A 23,659-nucleotide genomic window follows, 5' to 3' on the forward strand; every position below is an offset into this window, starting at 1 on the left:
CGGGAAGTGAGTCGTGACACTGAGGGGAGTCAAGGGTGGCTCCCAGGGTGAGCGAGAGGAAACATCAGAAGTGAGGCAGAAGTTTAAGTTTAAATTCAAACCAAAGCTCTTGATTATTTTTCCACTCTGTCAAAAATACAAACACTACATTCAGATAGTCAATATCAACATAATATTTTTTTCTGTGAACACTGATGAACTTCTGAAAATTTGAAAAACCCTGATTTTATAACCTTTAGCTAATTCTTTTTAAAATCTTTATCATTGATTTATTTGGGTGTGCTGGGTCTTAGTCGCACCATGAGAGTTCTTACTTGTAGCATGTGGGATCCAGTTCTCCAACCAAAGATTGAACCAGGGCCTTCTGTACTGGGATGTGGAATCTTAGCCACTGGGCCACTAGGGAAATCCTGTTTAGTTAATGCTCTAAGTTTGGGTTCAGAGGTGAAGTACTGTAAATGTCTAATGTAAAGAACTACAAGTGTACCCCTGAAATAGAGCAGTAGCAACCCTGTTTCCTCAACACACTTGTTTCTAGTGTGGAACTGAATATAAGGTGGATACAAATGGAGACTAGTGTAGTTGAAAAACCAAGCATTTTCCTAAAATTCCCTCTTTACTTCCCCCAGATCTTTGATGAGATAGGATACTGTTAGTTGAATGTTCAACTTCCCAGGTGACACAGTGGTAAAGAATCTGCCTGCCACTGCAGCAGACTCAAGAGATGCAGTTTGTCCCCTGGGTTGTGAAGATCCCCTGGAGAAGGAAATGGCAATCCACTCCAGTATTCTTGCCTGCAGAATCCCATGGACACAGGAGCCTGGTGGGCTACAGTCCATGGGGTCGCAAAGAGTCGGACGTGACTGAACATGCACACATTTGAATATTCAGATCCCTTTTGTAGAGTCTGGGAAGCATAAATAAAAAGCAGGGATGGAGACAAGGGACTTAGTTTTTTGGATATATATAGCTTCACTATTCAGTTCAGTTCAGTCGCTCAGTCGTGTCTGACTCTATGCTAAAGTTGTAAAGAAAAATGTATCAATATGCTTGGAAAAAATTTGTCTTTACAGATATCTTACTTTATCAAACTTGTCTAATAACAGGGTGAAGGAGAAGAAATGTAACTGCTATTAATTTTAAAAATTGGCTACTACATGTTTTTCTAAGACTTTTGGATGTAGCTGCATTTCCTCTAAAGTATATATTACATCATGTTTAATAAATTGTTTTATAAAAAAAAACCAACATGAATGAGGCAGAAGAACAAGGATTTGGTTTGGAGCATCTTCAGTTTGAGATCCAGATGGTGGTACTTAGCAAGGAAGGGAGGGCTCTGGGCTGAGAGGTATAATTGGGAGCCACCAGCACAAACAAATTTATGAAGTTTGTAGACTGACAAGGTGGCCTGTGGGGAGAGTGTTCACAGGGAATAGACCAGTACCTGGGATAGAGCTTTGAGGAATTCCAGTAGGTTAATGGCAGGGTGGGGTGGGGCGGGGGGAACAGGAGAAGGAGCCAGGGAAAGGTAGAAGATGCCACGGAGGGCAGGATGGGGAGGTTACAGGGAAGCAGAGATCTGTGCAGTCTAAAGGACGTTCTAGTATCACTATTGTCCTTAGGAGGTTGAGTGCTCCTTGTTCTGCAATGAAATGAGAAGCTCAGGGACATTGTAGGAAGGGGTGGGGTCAGATGTCTTTGAATTGGTCAGAGTTTTTTGGTTCTTTGTAAGCAACAATTGACTGTAGGTGTCTTAAAAACCAAGTGGAAGGGTATGCAATTGTACATCATGTCATGGCCAGGCCTTGGAAAGAACAGGGTCCAGAGTGGCTCTTGGCTCTAGGTGGCAGGAAGTCATGGACCACCTTCTTATGGCAGTACTACTGATTCAAGAATCAAATTCCCAGGAGGAGAGTGATTGGCTGATCTTGGGTCACATGCCACTTCTTGGCCAGGGGGAGAGCTGGGCACCTTGATTGACAGCACCACCAAGACTGGACATCATGGAGCCAGGCCAGTTTCCCAAAGGAAAGTCAAGATGGCACTTACCATAAGGGAGAGTGGCTGCTGTGCAGGCAGAACCCACAGATGCCCACTGTAAACTCCACGGCATGTCTTGGATTGGATAATATTTGTGATGTTCCCATGACAGGCCCCGCCTTCTTGCAGAGTTGTTGCTAGTGTTTTGCCTGCTGGAGGATTAAGTTTCTCTGTTTGCTTTTTAGAGTAAGTTTGGGGACTGGGATTGACATGAATTTATCTCTGGGCTTCAAGCCACTAGCTCTGGAGGCATAGTTTGGCAGATACGACTCATGTTATTTCTTGACATGACAGTCAAGAAAAGACTTGGCCTTGTGGCTATATGGCCCCTCCTTCGTGAGCAAGGCTAGGAGCTGGTAGTAGACAGATGGTGTAAATCTCTGTTGCATCAGAGAGGTGGGTGTGACCATCCTACAGGCACTTACTAAAAAGAAGCCCAAGTAACTGGCACCTGTGGATACAGGAGACCTGTCAAATCTTATACCTTCCGGCACTTTCTCTTACCTGAGCAAACTTCTAAGTGCAGCCATCCTTGTAGGACTGTGGTATTTAGAGGATAATGGGCTTCCATGATGGCTCAGTGGGTAAAGAATATGCCTGCAATGCAGGAGACACAGGCATGGAAACCCACACCAGTATTCTGGAAAATCCCATGGACAGAGGAGTCTTCGGGCTACAGTTCATGGGACTGTCCAGTGTCAGACATGACTGAGCAACTAACACTATTTGGAGGATAAGGGAAGGGTGAAACAGTATATCACAGGTTTCTCGGTTCACCAACATGGACTGATCCAACTGAGTGTTCTTAATAGCAAGTCCCTAAGTAAAAAAGCCCTGTGTATGAGACAGCAAAAGAGACACTGATGTATAGAACAGTCTTTTGGACTCTGTGGGAGAGGGAGAGGGTGGGATGATTTGGGAGAATGGCATTGAAACATGTATAATATCATATATGAAACGAGTCGCCAGTCCAGGTTTGATGCATGATACTGGATGCTTGGGGCTGGTGCACTGGGACGACCCAGAGGGATGGTATGGGGAGGGAGGAGGGAGGAGGGTGCAGGATGGGGAACAAGTGTATACCTGTGGCGGATTCATGTTGATGTATGGCAAAACCAATACAATATTGTAAAGTTTAAAAATACAATAAAATAAATATATTTAAAAAAAGAATTCTTAAATCGCAAAAAGAAAAAAAAGAAAAGAGATACATTTATAGGCACACATGAAACACAGGAGAAAAGAGAGGCCCTCACTGCCCACCCTCCAACTTCTCATCTTTGGTTTATTAGTCATAAGTCCTTTGGTCTCAAGAACCAAAAACCCAATTCAAGTTGGTTTAGACAAAGAGGGATTTGTTGACGTATGTAAAAAAGCCGAGGGATTCTCCCTTCAGGCTTGGTTAATTCCAGGTGCTTCTTTGCGGTTATCAGATATCTCTTGGCTCTGCTTGTCTCCCTGTTGATTTCATTCTTAGGAAAGCTTTTCCTTTGTGATAATAAAGATGGCATCATGCACACACGTGTGCCCAGTCGCTTCAGTCGTGTCTGACTCTGCCATCCTGTGGACTGTAGCTAGCCAGGCTCCTCTATCCATAGGGATTCTCCAGGCAAGAATATTGGAGTGGGTTGCCATGCCCTCTTCCAGGAGATGTTCCTGACCCAGGGATAGAATTCACATCTGCCCGTGTCTCCTGCATTGCAGATGGATTCTTTACCCCACTGAGCCACCTAGGAAGCCCAAAGATGGCAGAGGCAGACTTATTCCCCACCCAACTTAGCAGTACTCCTGGAAAATAAATCCTTTTTCCTAATTCTAGCAAGAGTCCTAAAGCTGATTCTCATTGGGTGGCTGAGACACATGCCCATCCCTGAATCCACACTGTGGATGGGGTCCTGGGTCCCCCTGGCATCTAGGAGAAGGGAGGGCATCCTTAGCCAGCTCATGGAAACTGGGGATCTGATGCCCCAAATAGAAGCAGAGAGGATAGAGGCTGGTTGGGCATGTTCACCACACTTGGTTTCGGGACCAGCTCTTCTCCCGGTCCTCCTGGTCTGAGAGCTCTAGGGTGGTATGTCTGGTGAACAAGGGATGTTGATGTTTCCTCTTAGGCCATGGCCTTTTTGTCTTGCTGCCCCCGCCTTTGGGGCATGATCAAAGCCGGGAGGCCACGGGGTCAAGAGCAGTCTCCATGTGTTATCCAAACAAGCAGGATATTCCCAGTAGCTGTCCTGCCCAGACGCCTTCTCCCCAGGGTCATAGCAGAAGCTGGTGGCCGTGGGGGAGGGGGGACTTTCTTCTCATGAGTTTGTTTACTTCTGAGTCCTATTCTTTACCTCTTGTTGGCTCCACTGCTTTGTCTGGCTTAGTTAAATAAGTTTGGTAATGTTGTGAATGAAAGCATTCCTTTCCTGTAGTTGCTGACCCCTGTAAGGCTCTTGCTCAGTAGTGCTAGGCTGCTGCTAAAGAAATGACGTTTGCTCTTCCTTCCATCTCTTATGGGAGGAAATCACCATCATTAGAACTCTGTGAATTCCCTTTAACTCTGGGTAAATGGTTGGCAGTCCATATGATGGAATAGGATGCAGTTGTGGAGACAGGATGAGGTCACTGTCTACATGTTGAGATGGCATGGGCCTCCAGATGTGTTAGTTTGGGGAAATGCATGAGGAGAGTGTGCACATCAGCAGCACTCTGCACCATTTGAATCACCTGTTCCCAGCCTCTTTGTGTGTGCTCAGTCATTCAGTCGTGTCTGACTCTTTGCGACCCCAGGGACTCCCCATGGAGCCCACCAGGCTTCTCTGTCCATGGAATTCTCCAGGCAAGAATACTGAAGTGGGTTGCCATTTCCTCCACCAGGGGATCTTCCTGACCCAGGAATTGAACCTGCGTCTCTTGCATTGGCAGGTGGATTCATTACCACTAGAGCCACCTGGGAAGCCCTCCCAGCTTCTCCAGTCTTCCTCCCAATAGATCTGAATCTCTAGAGGGACTTGAGCCCTGTATTGTTTTGAAAGCTCCAAGTGACTCAGCGTGCAGCCCAGACTGAGAACCAAGGGTGTAGATTTGTAATCTTATGGATGAAACTAAAGAGGCATAGTTAAACCCAAAAAGGAAATAGAGAATTACGCTCCACATATAGGCAGGGACTCATACGTGCTCACACAAATGCAGAGAATATTGCTAGAAGACAGATAAGAAATGAGAAAGAGTAATTCCCTCTGGTAATGGGGTAGAGCCTTGTCTCTCAAATGTATGCTCATCAGGAATGTTTGAATTTTAAGCCTTAAGCATGATAAACAGTTTAAAAAAGAAATCCTAACTGTGCACCCAAGGCCGGCCAGGCAGGGCTATGAGATGACTCTGAGCTCATACAGCTTGACTGTGCTGCAGCCAGCCACCCACAGACGGGCAAATACCACCCACCACCCCGGCCACAGCCGCCTTCCTCTTGACTCAGCTGGTGAGAGTGACTTCTTGAGTGAGAGAGGTGACCAAAAGCCCAGTCATTCATTTATTCATTCATGGTCAATGTACTCATTCATATTTTTATTAAGAATCAGATATGGGGCAGGTATGTACCAAGCACAGGAATCTGGTCTCATCCTCATGACTATACATGAAGTGAAAGTGAAAGTGTCAGTCGCTTAGTCACGTCTGACTCTTTGTGACCCCATGGATGGTAGCCCGCCAGACTCCTCTGTCCGTGGGATTCTCCAGACAAGAATACTGGTATGGGTTGCCATTCCCTTCTCCAGGGGATCTTCCTGATCCAGGGATCGAGCCAGTAACTGATCTTGTCCCCATTCTGTGGTTGGGGATATTTGAGCTCAGAGATAATGTGTAACCAAGGTGATAGTATTTGAATCAGGAAGACTAGCTAAAACAGAGCTTGTGAACTGGTGGGACTCAGATGTCTTTGGATGGTCGGCATGGAGTTTTCAAAAAATCCCATCTGGCAACACTGGACTAGCGCTCCCAGGGCCATTGCTGGACAGAGTTGAGTATCCCAGGGATGGGCATGTGCCGTCCAGTTCATCCCAGCCGCCCTTCCCTGCTGTATTACACCAGCCTGGCTTCACTCAGTCACATAGCCTGGCCTCTGCAGGGTTTTAAGTTTCTAACCCTTGCAATGAAGTAGGCGCATGTGTGCTAAGTCTTTTCAGTTGTGTCTGACTCTTTATGACCCTATGGACTGTAGCCTGACAGGCTCCTCCATCCATGGGAGTTCCTAGGCAAGAATACTAAAGTGTGTTTCCATGCCCTCCTCCAGGGGTTCTTCCTGACCCAGGGATCGAACCTGTGTCTCTTGCATTGGCAGATGGGTGCTTTACTGCTCAGTCACCTGGGAAGCCCAATGAAGTAGGTAGAATGAGCCAACCATTACCTGTCCCCTGGGGCTCCCAAACTGAATTATCCTGTGGAGCATGTCATTTCTACTCCAGTCTGGCCTTCGGTCTGCTGGTTGGAGGACTAAGCTCTCTGCCTTTAAATTTCCTCATGGCCATCATGGGATGGACTGTTCGTAGTGAAGTATTTATGGAACAGATTTGCACAGTAGAGAATGAGTGAAATATAGAAAAGGACAGTCATCCAGCCTGGCAGGAATGTGGGGCAGTGGAGTGAGAGGAGGTAAGAGTAAAGTTGGATGGTGGTTTCATTGTGAATGGATGGCAGCCTGTTGGATTGGAACTTTATTCTTTAGGCCAGTACTGTCCAATAATACTTTCTACAGTGAGTGTCCAATACTGTACCTTCTAGCCACATGTGACTGTTAAGCACTTGAAATGTGGTTAGTGTGAATGAAAAGCTGAAGTATTTTTTAAACAATGGATTGTTCACTTTATTTTTTTAAAATATATTTGTTTATTTATTTGACTGTGCCAGGTGTTAGTTGGGGCATGCTGGGTCTCTGATCCTCATTGTGGCATGCAGCATCTTTAGTTGCAGCGTGTAGGATCTAGTTCCCTGACCAGGGGTCAAACCCAGGCCCACTGCTTTGGGAGCACAGAGTCTGAGCACCCACCTGACCACCAAGGAAGTCCCAAGAACTGAATTTTAAATTTCATTTAATTAATTCAAATTGGCATAACCCCACATCACCTGTGTCTACCATGTTGGACAGTGCGACTTTAGACGATAAGCAGCCAGTGAATGTGTTGGAGCAGGGAGATAGTATCAAGCTGAGTTTTCAGAAGATGAATTTTTCAGGAGTGTGTAGGCTGTATGGGGTGAGGGAAGTAGGCAGAAATAATATTAATGGTGTTTAGTATATGTTGGAGAAGGCAATGGCAACCCACTCTGGTACTCTTGCCTGGAAAATCCCATGGACGGAGGAGCCTGGTAGGCTGCAGTCCATGGGGTCGCTAAGAGTCGGACATGACTGAGCGACTTCACTTTCACTTTTCACTTTCATGCATTGGAGAAGGAAATGGCAACCCACTCCAGTGTTCTTGCCTGGAGAATCCCAGGGATGGGGGAGCGGGCTGCCGTCTATGGGGTCGCACAGAGTCGGACACGACTGAAGTGAAAGCAGCAGCAGCAGTATATGTTAGACACTTGGTCCTCACATGACCTCATTTAACCCTCACAACAACTCTGTAAGAAAAGCACTATTATTTTTTCTATTTTATAGACTAGGAAAGCAAGACACAGCAAGGTCAATGAACTTAAGGTCATAGATCTAATAAATAGTGTGGCCTGGTGTCGTGTCCAGGCAGCTTGGCTGCAGAGTTCAGACTGTAAACCTCTCTAACCTGAAAGGAAGTAAATAAACCTTCACTGAGAAACTTCCTTTGTGCCCTGATGCTGTACACTGGTACATGATGTTTCATTTAGATTTCATGGCAATCACTTAACACTGATGGCCTTATCTCCTCTGTGATTATGGAAGCTTTGGCTCATAGAGATGAGACATCACGGCAGGCTTATCAGTTTCGGGGGAAACCAGTTAAGGCTTCATTGCAAAATTCCATTTCTGAGTTACTGAGGGCAGTGAGGGTGGAATCAGTGGGGAGTGTACAGGAGGATATGGTATAAAAGATGTTGCGAAGGAAGAATCAGTAGGATTTAGCAACTGACTGGATGGCTGGGGTGAGGAAAGTGGGGGAGGATTTCTTCTGGAACAGTGAGATGAATGACAAACACAAATGCAGCCATGCCGTATGAGCTGAGAGTGTGTGGGCTCTAGAGGAAGACGAACCTGGTTTCAAATATAAGAGTGGCCACTGACTAGCTGGACACCCTTGGGCAAGTCATTCCTCTCTGTGTATCAGCATCCCTCTTGTTAAAACACAGATCAAAACACCTTCCTCCTGGGGCCGTGATGAGGCTAAGCTGCAGTAACCATGGATGTGAAAGTCCTTTGCCAACTCAAGTCCACGGTCTTGTGAGTCATGCTTCTGAATGGTAGGGAGGCTGGGTGGAGGTGGTGACCAGGCCTATCTGCCTTTGATCATGGAGACGGTTCCAGAAAGCATGGGAGGGAGCACCACCTCATCTTGGACACTGGGCAGTTTCATGCCTGTGAGTCGTCTTTGACCCAGGAGGAAAGAGGGATCCTGCACACCCATCTGAAAGCAACATTTGCACACCGATGCCTCCACCTCAAATGCCCCTTTCCACCGAGCACTTTGTGTGTGTGTGTCTTGTTTGACCTTCACAACAACTTTCTAAGAGTAGATAATGCTCTATACATCTGTGTCTCTTTTGCTGTCTCTCATACAGGGTTGTCGTTACCATCTTTCTAAATTCCATATATATGCGTTAGTATACTGTATTGATGTTTTTCTTTCTGGCTTACGTCACTCTGTATAATAGGCTCCAGTTTCATCCACCTCATTAGAACTGATTCAAATGTATTCTTTTATTGTAAAGTAAAAAAATAATAATATTTAAAAAAAAAGAGTAGATAATGCTATCATTCCCATTTTGGAGGATATGGATGCTCAGCGAGGCATAGTAATTGGGCTGATGTCTTTCAGCTTGAGGTTCATAAAATAGTGGTTCAGGGGACTTCCTTGGTGGTCCAGTGGTTAAGAATCCACCTTGTAATGCAGAGGTCATGGGTTCGATCCCTGGTCAGGGAACTAAGATCCCACATGCCATGGTGCAGCTAAGCCTGTGAGTTGCAACCACTGAGACTGTGCACCAGAGCCTGAGCACCACAACTAGAAAGTCTTTGCAGCGCAATGAAAGACCCTGCATGGCACCATGAGGATCCCACATGCTGCAGCTAAGACCTAACACAGCCAAATAAGTAAATTAAAAAAAATTTTTTTTTTTAAATGGAAGTTCAAACTGAGGTTCATCTGATCCAGAGGCCTGGCCTGAAAGTCTTGCAGATGCTGGATTTCTCTCTTGAGGAATGGCTGTCTGGGGGCTTCCAGAGAGAGATGAGAGCTCAGGAAGGTGCTGAAGGCCCTTCTGTCTCTTCTTCCAACACAGACATCTGCAGTAAGTGCTGGAATGAATACCTCCGGTTAGTTTGGATTCAGGGACAAAGATTGCTTCCTAAAGATGACAGCTGCCCATTTTAGACTCTAGTGAGAATAGGGTACAAGAGATGGATCGACTCCAAAGAGAGAAAATAAAAATTTAACGACTTGATCCAGTTTCCTCTGGATACAACAAATGAATTGTAATGGTTAGAGCTGGGCATTTGGGGGTGGGTGCAGTATGAGGCGGAGAAGGCAATGGCACCCCACTCCAGTACTGTTGCCCGGAAAATCCCATGGATAGAGGAGCCTGGTGGGCTGCAGTCCATGGGGTCGCTAAGAGTCAGACATGACTGAGTGACTTCACTTTCACTTTCCACTTTCATGCATTGGAGAAGGAAATGGCAACCCACTCCAGTGTTCTTGCCTGGAGAATCCCATGGACAGAGAAGCCTGGTAGGCTGCAGTCCATGGGGTTGCACAGAGTCGGACACGACTGAAGCGACTTGGCAGCAGCAGCAGCAGCAGCAGCAGCAGCAGCAGTGTGAGGCTGGGGTTGGGGTCATACTGCATGAGTTGGGGTCCCATTGCTTCCTGGGGCAGATACTCCAGATACTCTCTTGGGCTTTTGTCTGTAGTCTTCTGCTTCTGGGATCATCGAAGTGTTTCTGATCCTTGGCCGGTATAGTGGTTTCCTATTGCTGGAATAACAAATTACCACACACTTAATGGCTTAAAATAACAGATTTATTACCTTATAGCTCTGGAGGTCAAGAGTCTGAAAATGGGTCTCATGAGGCTAACATCAAGACAGCAGGATATCAAGATGTCAGCAGGACGTCATTCTTTCTGGAGCCTCTGGGGGCCGTCTGTTCCTTGCCTTTTCTAGCTTCTAGACACCTTCCACATTTCTTGGCGTGTGTTCCTTTCCAGCAGTGGCATCACTCCAGCCTCTGCTTTTGTAGTCGTACCTCCTTCTCTGACTCTGACCCTCATACCTCCTTCTAATAAGGATCCAGTGGCTAAGACTCCATGCTCCCAACGCAGGGGGCCTGGGCATTCAATCTCTGGTCAGGGAACTAGATCCCACATGCCACAACTAAGAGTTTACATGCTAGACGCAAAGATCTCACATGCCACGGTGAAGATTGAAGATCTTGTATGCTGCAACTAAGACTCAGCACAACCAAGTAAATAAATTTTGAGGAAAAAAAAGAAAAAAAAGTATTCTTTTTAAAAAAAGGACTCTTGTAATTGCATTAAACTCACCAGGATGTGTTAGTGTTATTCGCTCAGTCATGTCTGACTCTTTGAGACCCCATGTACTATAGCCTGCCAGTCTCCTCTGTCCATGGAATTCTCCAGGCAAGAGGACTGGAGTGGGTAGCCATTCCCTTGTCTAGGGGATCTTCCTGACCCAGGGATTGAAACCAGTTCTCCCACATTGCAGGCAGATTCTTCACTGTCTGAGCCACCATTCACACAGTCCAGGGATTAGAATGTGGACGTCTTTGGTGAAGCTGGGGGAAGACGTTATTCTACCTATAGGCCTATGACTCTTATGATTTTAATGTAATGGGAGGATTGGAGATAAATGGTGCTTGGAATCTTAATCTCTTCCTCTGCAGGAGCCAAGTAGCAGTTCACTGCCCCGTGTTCTAAAAATTTAGTTTATTTATTTATGGCTCTGCTGGGTCTTCATTGCTATGCTGACTTTGCTCTAGTTGCAGAGAGCGGTGGCTACTCTTCAGCTGTGGTTGCATGGCCTTCTCAGGGCAGTGTCTTCTCTTGTTGCAAGGCGTGGGCTCTAGAGCACAGGCTCAGTAGCTGTGGTGTATGGGTCTAGTTTCCCTGCAGCATGTGGGATCTTCCCAGACCAGGGGTCGAACTCTTGTCTCTTGCATTGGCAGGTGGTTTCTTTACCACTGAGCCACCAGGGATGTCCAGCAGTTTCCCATTTTAAAATAGGTCTTGCATACATTCTTCCACCTGACACTCAGACATTTTCAGTGCTTGTCTGGTCCATATACATTTGGGTTTGAGACTGCATCATGTAGTCCTAATAAAGCATAACAACGGTTAGATTCAGAAGGCTGTAGATTGCAGGCTTCTAACCTCTATGGAGCAAAGAGTTGCATAAACCGTGAAGCATCTAGGAATTCTTGGTTCTTACCAGGTACCTGTTTGAAAGCAGGACGTAGTATGTGTTTCAGCAGTTTCTGTGAATGTTGGCTCTTATTTAAGAAAAGCTAGTCTTACCCTGAATTTGCCAAACAGAAATGAGGGGGTGTTTATTTGTATCACAAAAGGATTTAGTTTGTTTCTTTAAATAGCCTAAGCCCTACTCCTTTTCTTTGAAGTGTTTTAGTTAATGGGAAATTTGATTTGCAGAACTTTTTAGAAACACGCTGTGTAAAGTAAATACCTGCGCTAGAAGCTCATCGACTTTTCAGCCTGTTCCCAGCTTCTCTGTAGAGCATGCTGGGGCACAGCCAAGTCCCTTGGCATACTGAGTCCAGCAAGGTGGACATAGATTGTTTATTTTCCTGGCTAATTGGAAGGCTGCCAGGAGAGACCTTGTCAATGACTGACATAGTCCTCCCCTTGACTGTGGTGGTAGAATGTGGAAGGCCAGCCGGGAGCTATAGCTACATTACGTTGATTGGGTTTTCTTCTTTTTGTGTGGCTGATAATGCCCATTCTTTGTGGATTCATTCACCGAGTATTTGTTTACTCAGTATATGCCAGGACATGTGGTAGACATTAGGAAGCTAGAGATGAGCTTCCCTCAAAGAGAGTAAGGATAGATAAGATCTTAACTGATATTTTAGATATTTTGAAGAAGGGCTCTAGGCTAAAGTAATTGCTTATCAATGGTGAGCTGGGGGGAGAGGAACTTTCCTAAACATTTCTGGGTTAAGGGAGAAGTGAAAACTTCAGTAATAGGCCAATTAGAAACTTACAACAATGTTGGCAGTATGAAGCATAGGATGTGGTCAAAGCTGTGCTCGAAAGTTCTTAGCCTTGAAATGTTAAACTTCTAATGAAGAAGAATGGGAAGAAATTAGCTGAGCAGTCAGTTCAAGAAGCTTTAAAATGAATAATGAATAATAGCAGGAGACATTTGTTGCATACTCGGAGAAGGCAATGGCACCCCACTCCAGTACTCTTGCCTGGACAATCCTATGGATGGAGAAGCCTGGTCGGCTGCAGTCCATGGGGTTGCTGAGTCAGACACGACTGAGCGACTTCACTTTCACTTTTCACTTTGATGCATTGGAGAAGGAAATGGCAACCCACTCCAGTACTCTTGCCTGGAGAATCCCAGGGACGGTGGAGCCTGGTGGGCTGCCGTCTATGGGGTCACACAGAGTCGAACACGACTGACGTGACTTAGCAGCAGCAGCAGCATGGTATGTTAGGCTAAGTTCTGAGCATGGATTATCTCGTTTAATTCTGACAACACTGCTGTGATATGAGTATTATTACTATTATCACCATCATTTTTCAGAAAGAAAACTGAAGCACAGGTAGATAAGATAATGTGCCCAAACATTATAGTTTGCAAATGATGAAAGTGAAAGTGAAGTCACTCAGTCGTGTCCGACTCTTTGCGACCCATGACTGTAGCCCACAAAGCTCCTCCATCCATGGGATTCTCCAGGCAAGAATATTGGAGTGGGAAAGCAGCATCAAAACCTGGCCATCTGACTCCAGAATTCATACTTGCAACCCAATAAATAATACAAGAACAAGTACACATAAAATAAGTAGGACAAATAAAAGTAAAACTAACAAGTAAGAAAGAAACAGTAGAATTGATAAATATATCCATCATTTGCTTCTTTAAAATGAAAGAATAATAAAATGGACACTAAGGAAGACAAACCTCTGAAAAAAATAAAAAGAGAGAGACTCCCCAACAATATAATAGACGAAAGCTTGAGAAAGGGCATGGCACCATCCCAGATAAGACGATGCAGTTGAAACACACGGAGAAGACCACTGTGGATAATTCCAAAGGAAAATATAAATTCCCAAAGTTAGTTTGAGAAGAGCGTGAGGGAGAAATTAAGCTGGTAAAAGTGCTAAGTGGGATAGGACTGTTGGCTCGTCATCCCTTTTATTCCACATTGCTCTGGAAATTTTACATATGGACATATAAAGAGAAACGCAAGAGGCATATCTATCAGGGAGGAGGAAAGAAAAATGTTATTACTGGGGATAACATGATTCTCTACCTTCACTCAAAGGAAGCAACTGAAATCCCACAGCAACTCTCATGAATTTTAAAAATACTTAGAGAATAAATACTCTGAAAATTTATTGCTTTCCTATTTGTAAATGATAACCACTTGGCAAACAAAATGGAAAAGATGTCAAAATCACAATAGCAGAGAAGTAGGACTTCTCAGATAATACCAAGTTAGAAATATGTAGAACTATAGAGGAAATTGGGCTTCCCAGGGGGCACTAGTGGTAAAGAATCCAGCTGCCAATTCAGGAGACATAAGAGACATGGATTTGATCCCTGGATTGGGAAGATCCCCTGGAGGTCTTGGCAACCCACTCTAGTATTTTTGCACAGAGAATTCCATGGACAGAGAAGCCTGGAGGGCTACAGAATCCATAGGGTTGCAAAGAATCGGACACGACTGAAGCAACTTAGCATGCACACATTCATAGAGAAAATGAAATACTTTACTGGGATACATAAAATAAAATTTTAACAAGGGGGCACTCTATTCCTGATAGAAGTACTCATTGTTAAGCAAGTGTCAGTTATCAAAGTCCCAATAAATTTTTTTCTGGGGGTGAGGGTAGGGAGTTGACTAAATACAATTACAATAAAAATTCCATTGGTATTTTCAAAAGCTTGATAAACTGATTCTAAAGTTCACTTGGAACTTGGAATGATTGCCAGTAGAATGTTGAAAATAAGGATAATGAAAGAAGACTTGCCCTGCCAAGATATAACATATTATAAAGCTACTATAATTAAATCCCATATTGCTTTATTATAAGACAGATCAGTGGAACAGAACTGCAGGCCCAAAGACAGACCCCAGTGTATATAATTATTTAGTATATAATTAGGTTGGCGTTTGAAATCAGTGATGAGGGGATGAATTATTCAATAAAAGATGCTGGCACAATTGATTACCTATTTGGGAAAAAAAATGGCAAGTTAAATTCCCATGTCATTTCAGATACAAAAAAATTACAAATCGATGGAAGTTTAAAGTGCATATGATGCCAGATAAAAGTAAAGAGAAAAGAATGGTATAGATAGGAATTTGGATCATATGGGAAGGCCTTTTGAAATGTAGTTGGACTAAGTTTTCTTTGTCCAGTTTTTTTTCTTTTGGTAGTCTGCAAGTTATTCTTGTTAGCACACTATTTCAGCTTCAGTCAGTTCAGTTCAGTCACTCAGTTGTGTCTGACTCTTTGCGACTCCATGAATCGCAGCACGCCAGGCCTCCCTGTCCATCACCAACTCCGGGAGTTCACCCAGACTCACGTCCATCGAGTCAGTGATGCCATCCAGCCATCTCATCCTCTGTCGTCCCCTTCTCCTCCTGCCCCCAGTCCCTCCCAGCATCAGAGTCTTTTCCAATGAGTCAACTCTTCACATGAGGTAAAAATGCAGTTTCTCCATACCTATTAACTCTTGAGGAATAAGACAAGGATCTTAGCATGTTGCAACTTTGTAGTCTTTTTCCCATCCCTGTCTCTTAAGACTTGTCCCCCAACCCTCACCTTGCTTTTCTCTTTGTTCTTTCACCACTGTTTTATGCCTCTTTTATTAATTTTTTTTTTGTGGAGTGTATATTCTCTATTATTTCTTTGTGGGAAGTAAAATTTCCAAGTTCTTGTATTTTGGAAATGTCTTTATTTTGTTCTTTCACTTGAATGCTCGTTTGATTGTGTATGGGATTTTAGGTTCAAATGACTTTTCCTAAACCTTTGAAAATGTTGCTCCATTGTATTCAATTTTTTTTTTAATTTTTAAAAAATGATTGCCACAATCAATTTAGTTAAATTTTTTAAAGATTTTTTTTTTATGTGGACCATTTTTAAAGTCTTTATTGAATTTGTTACAGTATTGCTTCTGTCTTATGGTTTGGTCTTTTGGCCGCGAGGCATGTGGAATCTCAGCTCCCTAATCAGAGATCGAACTCACCCCTCTGCATTAGAAGGCGAACTCTTAACCGTTGGAAGTGCCTCCATTGTATCCTAGAATGCAGAGTTGCAGATGAGAAATCTGATGTTAAAATTATTTTTGTTCCTTTGTCAGTAACTTTCCCATCTTCTCTTCCTTTCCTTGCTGGACACGTCCTCACAGTGATATCTCAGTCAGTTCAGTTCAGTCGCTCAGTTGTGTCCGACTCTTTGCGACCCCATGAATCGAAGCACGCCAGGCCTCCCTGTCCATCACCAACTCCCAGAGTTCACTGAGACTCACGTCCATTGAGTCAGTGATGCCATCCAGCCATCTCATCCTCTGTCGTCCCCTTCTCCTCCTGCCCCCAATTCCTCCCAGCATCAGAGTCTTTTCTAATGAGTCAACTCTTTGCATGAGGTGGCCAAAGTACTGGAGTTTCAGCTTTAGCATCATTCCTTCCAAAGAACACCCAGGACTGGTCTCCTTTAGAATGGACTGGTTGGATCTCCTTGCAGTCCAAGGGACTCTCAAGAGTCTTCTCCAACACCACAGTTCAAAAGCATCATTCGGTGCTCAGCCTTCTTCACAGTTCAACTCTCACATCCATACATGACCACTGGAAAAACCATAGCCTTGACTAGACGGACCTTTGTTGGCAAAGTAATATCTCTGCTTTTGAATATGCTATCTAGGTTGGTCATAACTTTCCTTCCAAGGAGCCTTGGTAATTCTCACTGTTAGTCATTTTTCTTTTTATTCGTATCTATTGACACTTGATAGTTTCTTTCAATTTCATGGCTCAAATTCTTCTTAATCTTTAGAGAATTTCCTTTCATTTTCTTCAATTACACCTTCTTTACTTTTCTTTCTGTTCTTTCCTGAACATCCTTCTGTATAGATACTAGAATTTTGAGATCTATTCTACATGTTTTGAGTCACTTCTTTTATTCTTTCTTGCTTTTTTTTTTTTTGCAAAATTCTGGGGAAATCACTCAAATTAGACTTCCAATTTGCTAAGTTCCTCTTTAGTTGTTCTCCATTTTGTATCAGCCCAACCACTGACTTTCCAGTTTGGGCAATCATATTTTTCATTTCCTGATCTTTGTTTTTCTTTGACTCTTTGTTTCAAAATGAAAGTAGGCTTATTTCCCTTGATATTATGTAATTAGCATATACTCTTTTGTCACCACTTCAAACAATATAGATGTAAGGTTGTCAGTAAAAATAATCTGTAGTCCTATTGCCCAGCGATAACCATCACTGGCATTTTTTGGCCACTGCTCCTGGAGAAGGAAATGGCAACCCACTCCAGTGTTCTTGCCTGGAGAATCCCGGGGACGGGGGAGCCTGATTGGCTGCCGTCTATGGGGGTCGGAGGAGAAGGCAATGGCACCCCACTCCAGTAGTCTTGCCTGGAAAATCCCATGGACAGAGGAGCCTGGAAGGCTGCAGTCCATGGGGTTGCTAAGAGTCGGGCACGACAGAGCTACTTCACTTTCACTTTTTACTTTCATGCATTGGAGAAAGAAATGGCAACCCACTCCAGTGCTCTTGCCTGGAGAATCCCAGGGACGGGGGAGCCTGGTGGGCTGCCATCTTTGGGGTCGCACAGAGTCGGACACGACTGAAGTGACTTAGCAGCATGTATTACTCATGTAGGGCTTCCCTGGTGACTCAGATGGTAAAGTGCCTGTCTGCAATGTGGGAGACCCAGGTTCGATCCCTGAGTTGGGAAGATCCCCTGGGGAAGGAGATGGCAGCCCACTCCAGTACTCTTGCCTAGAAAATCCCATGGACAGAGGAACCTGGTATGCTACAGTCCATGGGGTAACAAAGAGTCGGGCATGACTGAGAGACTTCACTTTCACTTTCATATATTACTCTCAACATTCACAGACATATAGGCACAGAGGACTTCCCTACTCACAACAAACATATATATGCTGTTTGACACAGATGTCTTTATACAAAGCATATATTACTTACAAAATGCAATAAATAATAACAGAAAAAGGAGAAAGAAATTGACCCCTTTGGAACTCTTCTTTTTAGCTTTGCCATCTTGTGGAATCTTGGTTCCCTGACCAGGGATTGAACCTGAGCCCATGGCAGTGGAACCACAGAGTCCTAACCACTGGACTGCCAGGGAATTACCCCCAGGTTCACTAATAATCAGTCAAGACTAATGTTTTTTTCCCATCTATTACCCTTTCTGTCTCCTTTCTGTCATGTTGAATTATTTTGAATTGAATCACTTTATTAATAAAGATTATAGGATGTATCCTTAGAAGTAAGAATAACAAAAAAAATCGTAATACCCTTATTATATAAAAAATTATAATTCCCTAATACCAGTAACAAAAATGCCCTCATATTATCAAAAAATCAGCCATTCATTTTCTAATTATCTCACAATTATTAAAAATCTATTAGTTCATTTAAATTAGGACCCAAACAACATCTACATATTGTGTTTAGTTAACACCTTCTTAAAATCTCTTTATTATGTTCCTCCTCTGCCTTGCTATTTTCCTCCTGCAGTTTATTTTTGTTCATTTATTGTTGGTGTTTTGAGCAGTTTTAGGCATATAGAAAAACTAAAATACAGTTTCTGTACATTCCTTCAACCTCATTTCCACCCTAGTTCCCCCTATTATTAACGTTTGCAAGTGACATAAATCAGAAAGAGAAAGAGAAATCCCATGTTAACTCACATGTATGTGGAATCTTAAAAAAAAAAAAAAAAAAAAAAAGGAAACCCAAAACACCAAAACCAGGAAGTGAACTTGTGGATACAGAGAACAGATTGGTGGTTGCCAGAGATTAGGGTCGGATGGGTGACATGGGTGAAAGTGGTCAAAATAAATAAGTTCAGGGGATGCAATAAATAGCATGGTGACTATAGTTAGTAGTACCGTAGTGTATCTTTGGGCTTCCCTGGTGGCTCAACGGTAAAGAATCTGCCTGCCAGTGCAGGAGATGTGTTCCATCCCTGGGTTGGGAAGATCCACTGGAGAAGGGCATGGCAACCCGCTCGAGTATTCTTACTGGGAAATCCCATAGACAGAGGAGCCTGGCGGCCTACTGTCCACGGGGTTGCAGAAGAGCCGGACACAACGACTGAGCATGCAGTGTATATTTGGAAGTCACTAAGAGAGTAAATCTTAAAAAATCTTATCACAAGAAAAAAATTTACAACTGTGTGTGGTGATGGATGTTGATGACTTATAGTGATGATCATTTATAAATGTATATATGGAATCATTATGTTATACACCTGAACCTAATATAAGGTTATATCAATTATATCTCAATTAAAACATGAAGAGAACGATATTCAATACCCTATGATAAGTCATAATGGAAAATAATATTAAAAAATGTGAAAAAATGAAATAACATGCCTTAGAGTGTTGTTAGGAATATTAAGTGAATTAATGTGTAAAGCACTTTTAAAGAATCTTGCATTAGTGTGGTACATTTGTTACAATTGATGGGCCAATATTGATACATGGTTATTAACTAAAAGCCATTGTTTATCCTAGGGTTCACTTTTTGTGTTGTAGGTTCTCTAAATGTGGTTGTCACTACTATGTCATCCATAGTAGTCAACATAATCAGTAATTTGCAAGTTGTAGCACTGGTGTACCCAGGAGTTTGACTTCAATAGAAGACAAGGGGCAGAAACTGAAGGCATTGTTTATCTGATTGTAAAGCCTTTGAGTATGAAGTCCAGGCCTAACGCTGTCTTCCTCTCTTCCCCTCCCTTCCTGTTCTCCACTTCCCCTCTCCCTTCCCTCCTGCCCTCATTTTCTCTTTTGCAGTCTGCTGTTTTGTCGTGCACAAGCGGTGCCATGAATTTGTCACCTTCTCCTGCCCGGGCGCTGACAAGGGCCCAGCCTCTGATGTAAGTAACGGCCGCTGGCCACCTCTCTCTGTCCGTAGTCGATGCATCCTTTTGGGTGACTGTGAGTATACTGAGACAAAACGTCAGGATGTCACGGTCCCTACGGCCTCTGAGACTATTTTCATCTTAATGGGAACAAAACAAAACATTTTGAGAGGGGTGCATGACTTCAAGAAACCAGTTTCCCTTCTATGATTTAGCACAATGTCTTCATCTTTATGGCTGAGGCATGGGGTTGATGAGCAAGGGTTAAATTGTGAACTCTTTGTCAGGGCCCCAGAATTAGGAGGAAGTGAGATTTTCCTGCTCCGTTTAACCCAAACTGTGATTACTGTTGAGGGATAAGGGATGCTCCTGGGTAAAACAGGCAAATAAACTGTTTTGATCATTATTGCTTTATTTTAATATGGTTTGAAAAATGTATCTAGTAGTGGTTTGTCATTTATGGTGAGGATTTAAAATTTCCCACGTAAGTAAAGGTGTTTAGGGTTAAACAAAAGATAGGGCTTCCTTGTGGCTCAGCTGGTAAAGAATTCGCCCACAATGTGGGAGACCTGGGTTTGATCCCTGGGTTGGGAAGATCCCCTGGAGAAGGGAAAGGCTACCCAGTATTCTGGCCTGGAGAATTCCATGAACTGTATAGTCCATGGGGTCAGAAAGAGTCAGACATGACTGAGTGACTTTCATTTTCACTTTCCTTTCAAAAGATAGGGGCTTCCCTGGCAGTCCAGTGCTTAAGAATTCACACTTGCAGTGCAGGGGGTGCAGGTTTAATCCCCGGTTGGGGAACTAAGATCCCATATGCTGTGTGGTATGGCCAAAAATAAATAAATAAAAATTGAAAAAGATAAATTGACTTAAGGAAAATATTAAGTGAATGACAGCCTGAGTGCTGTGTTTGCGTGCTCTGTGGCTAAAGTCTTGGTACAAGTTTACCTAAAGTTTGGGGTACATGTGGATCGCCTATCCAACAGCCATTCCTCACCCTCACTCTTCTTTCTGGCAAAGGCCACCTTTTAGTATAAAGCTGAAGATGCCTGCTGCTTGCTTTCGCAGGCTCCTTTGTAGCTAGTGAATGAGCACGTGACTCAGTTCTGCTCAGTGGGACCCAAGGGGAAGTCTGAGCAGGGCTTCTAGGAAAGACATTCCTTTCTGATAAAGGAAGATACTCCTTTCTTTGTTCTGGTGGACATTTTTGAGTGGGCACATAATGCATGGAGTTGTGGCAGCATTTAGGGTCAATGAGAAAGCTATGACTGACATTCTGAGCATGGCCGAGTGGAAGAATTAAAGGAACCTGGATCATGGATGACATTGATGAACTGCTGAGCCAACGCTGAGTTCTCTTATGCTCAGACTGTGTATGTGAGATAAGAAGCACCTCTTACTGGTAAAGTAAGGGTATTCTTTTCCATGCAGCTGAAACCGTCCTGGCCCTTCCACCATGCACGCTCTGCTGTTGGCCCAGTCATGAACTCTGTATGTCTGTCACCCCCAGTTCTCTTATTTTGTTCCTGCTTTGGTTCACCTTCCTGGCATTTTCCCCATTGGCTTTGTCTCCCACTGGTCTTATCTTGATCACTTAGAGTGGATAGCTGATCTCAGCTTGCTCGAAGTGGGTAGTCACTACCTTCTGTTGTTACATGTGCTCTTGCTAGCCTTCTAAAAGTGGTCATCTGCCATTTTGCTGCAGATCAGGGGCAGGCCATGCACACTCTAGAGCTGATACTGCCGTTATTTTGCAGACTGTGCTATTTGGGTTTAGGAACTCCAGGCAACAGAGAACAACCAAAACCCTCACAGGCCTATTTGCAGAGACGAAGATGGGACCATTCTTCATGTTCTCTCAGATCACACTCCCTGACCCTTTTAGTGCAGTTCCTTCCCTTGTACCCAGGAGAGAAGGTAAGTTTGGGGGACAGCCTGCTTCCATTATGCAGCTCTGAATGTTCATGCAGATCGAGGCGTGATACTCAGAAAGCAGCCAGGAGGATGCTGTTTCCCATAGCCCCTCTTTATTCCTTGGCTTTTTATGTTGCCTGAGGGAGAAGGAGCTCAAACTATTTTATGTGGAAAGGGAAATTTTGGTCCCTGAAACTGAAAAGCTCGACCCAGTGAATCAAGGTGCTGAAATGAGATCTTCAGGGATCTCTTTCTCCATTTCTTGGCTCAGTTTTCTTCTGGTTTCTTCTGTTGTCTTCTGGTTTCTGTTTCAAGGAGGCTTTTCTCCTATGGGAGCATGCCGGCCGTGGTACCTTTAGTCTTCATGTCCTGTCAGTGCTGCAATTCTAGTGACAACAGCTCACGTCTCAGTAAATCCTGGGCCATGTGTAACTGAGGATCGTTATGCTGATCGGCACGCCTGGTATGGTCTTACCTCTGGAGAGGTCTGAGAGTGGGAGAGAGGTGGTCGGTCCCTTGAAGGAAAATTAGAGAAGCAGTATTGTGTACTGGTTAAAATCACACTATGGATGGAGCCAGCATTTCGAGGCTCAGGTATGCTTGACTTTGGGCAAAGTACTTCAGTCCATTTATGCTTTAGATTGCTCAATTGAAAATGAATAAAACAATAGTCCCTGCCTGATAACCTTGGTCGGAATATCTGGTGTGTATGTTTAGGACAGTGTCTGGTACATATTGAGGATGATAATGACAATGGTAATGAATAACAGTGAATGTGTGCTGGGTAGACAACGAGGACAGATGTCTACCAGGTAGCTCTGCTGAATGAATAGGTCCTCTGCCTGCCACCTGGCAGTCGTCCTTCCTAGGCATGTGTAGGCGCCATAAGTTGTAGGAGACCCTGCTCTGTGTGAATGGAACAGTGTAGTCTTTCATTGCCTTGGGCATGGGGAGAGCAGGCAGTCCTCCCTGCAGCCAGCATGCATAGATTTGGCAACCAATCTCTGGACACAGTTCCAAGAAGGCCAGTTGGCACCAAGGATGATGAATTGGTCCAGACTCCTGAACTGGGTTGACTTTGTTCATTGACCTTTTTCTGTCCATGGTTGGAGACATGATTAAATATCTGGCCACACCTGTTCGCCTACCTGGCCAGGCTCTCTGAGGCTCATGCAGATCAGGAGGGGTGCCCTCCTCTTGTATGACCTTGGAGGAGCAGGTATGCAGCGAGCTCATGGAGTAGAAAAGTGCTGCCTCCATTTGTGAGAAAGGAATTGTCCTTTTTGTCTTCTGCCCTCTGCTATTCCAAGTCCAACCTGAGCTGAGGAATATTCTGAGTATTAGTAGATCTTTGTGTGGTTGGCAGCCTTCTAGATCTCTATCATGGCATATTAGGCTACCTGATGGGAATTTTATGAATCAAGCTCTGTCCCAGTGAACCCAGCTACTGACCCAACCATTCAATGCCAATGGGAATAGACAATACATATGGGCACCCACCACTGGGGGACCTCAAAACATGGCAGAGTTCCTGGGTGCTACATCTGATCATCTGTAGGGATCCTATTGGTTCTGAGATCTCAGAATTAGAAAGAGAAGCTTGTCTCTGAGGGCTTGAACTAGGATAAGTCAAGTGCAGGACTTGCCCTGGGCACAAAGATTAAGGGATTCTTGCTTGTGTCGGCCTAATGGCTGGATGATCTAGGCTGGCTGCATTCACATGACTGGCAGCGAGCTGGCTGTGGGCCTAGGCGCCTTGATTCTTCTCCACATGGCTTCTCATCCTCCAGCTAACCAGCTCTGGTTTGTTCACATGGTGGTTTCAGGGTTCCAAGAAGAGCACATCCCAATGCATCAGTGCTTTTCCAGCTCATGCATCATGTTTGACAATGTACCCCTGGACCAAGTAGTCTCATGTTATTCTTCAGTAGCTCAGTCGTGTCTGACTCTTTGCGACCCCATGAACTGTAGTCTGCAGGTTCCTCTGTCCATGGTGTTCTCCCAGCAAGAATACTGGAGTGGATTGCTATTTTTTACTCCAAGGGATCTTCCTGGACCAGGGATCAAACCTGTGTCTCCTGCATTGGCAGGCAGATTCTTTACCACTGAACCACCAGGGAAGCCCCCCAAGTAGTCTCATGGCCAAGCCCAAATTCAAGTGGTAAAGAAATAGACCACTCATCATGGGAGGGGAAAGAATCTCTG

At 44.2% G+C, this 23,659-nt stretch overlaps 1 protein-coding gene across 2 annotated transcripts in view; it reads left to right on the plus strand.

Annotated features, from left to right (window-relative positions):
• Window positions 1–23,659, plus strand: part of PRKCB (protein kinase C beta) — a 380,788-nt gene that overhangs the window by 145,906 nt on the left and 211,223 nt on the right. For both annotated transcript variants that reach the window (XM_055561653.1, XM_055561652.1), the window contains exon 3: window positions 19,470–19,552. In XM_055561653.1, the coding sequence (XP_055417628.1) occupies window positions 19,470–19,552 (83 nt within the window). The remainder of the gene's footprint in view (window positions 1–19,469; window positions 19,553–23,659) is intronic.

The sequence above is a fragment of the Bubalus kerabau genome, chromosome 23, assembly GCF_029407905.1.
Source record: "Bubalus kerabau isolate K-KA32 ecotype Philippines breed swamp buffalo chromosome 23, PCC_UOA_SB_1v2, whole genome shotgun sequence".
NCBI lineage: Eukaryota > Metazoa > Chordata > Mammalia > Artiodactyla > Bovidae > Bubalus > Bubalus kerabau.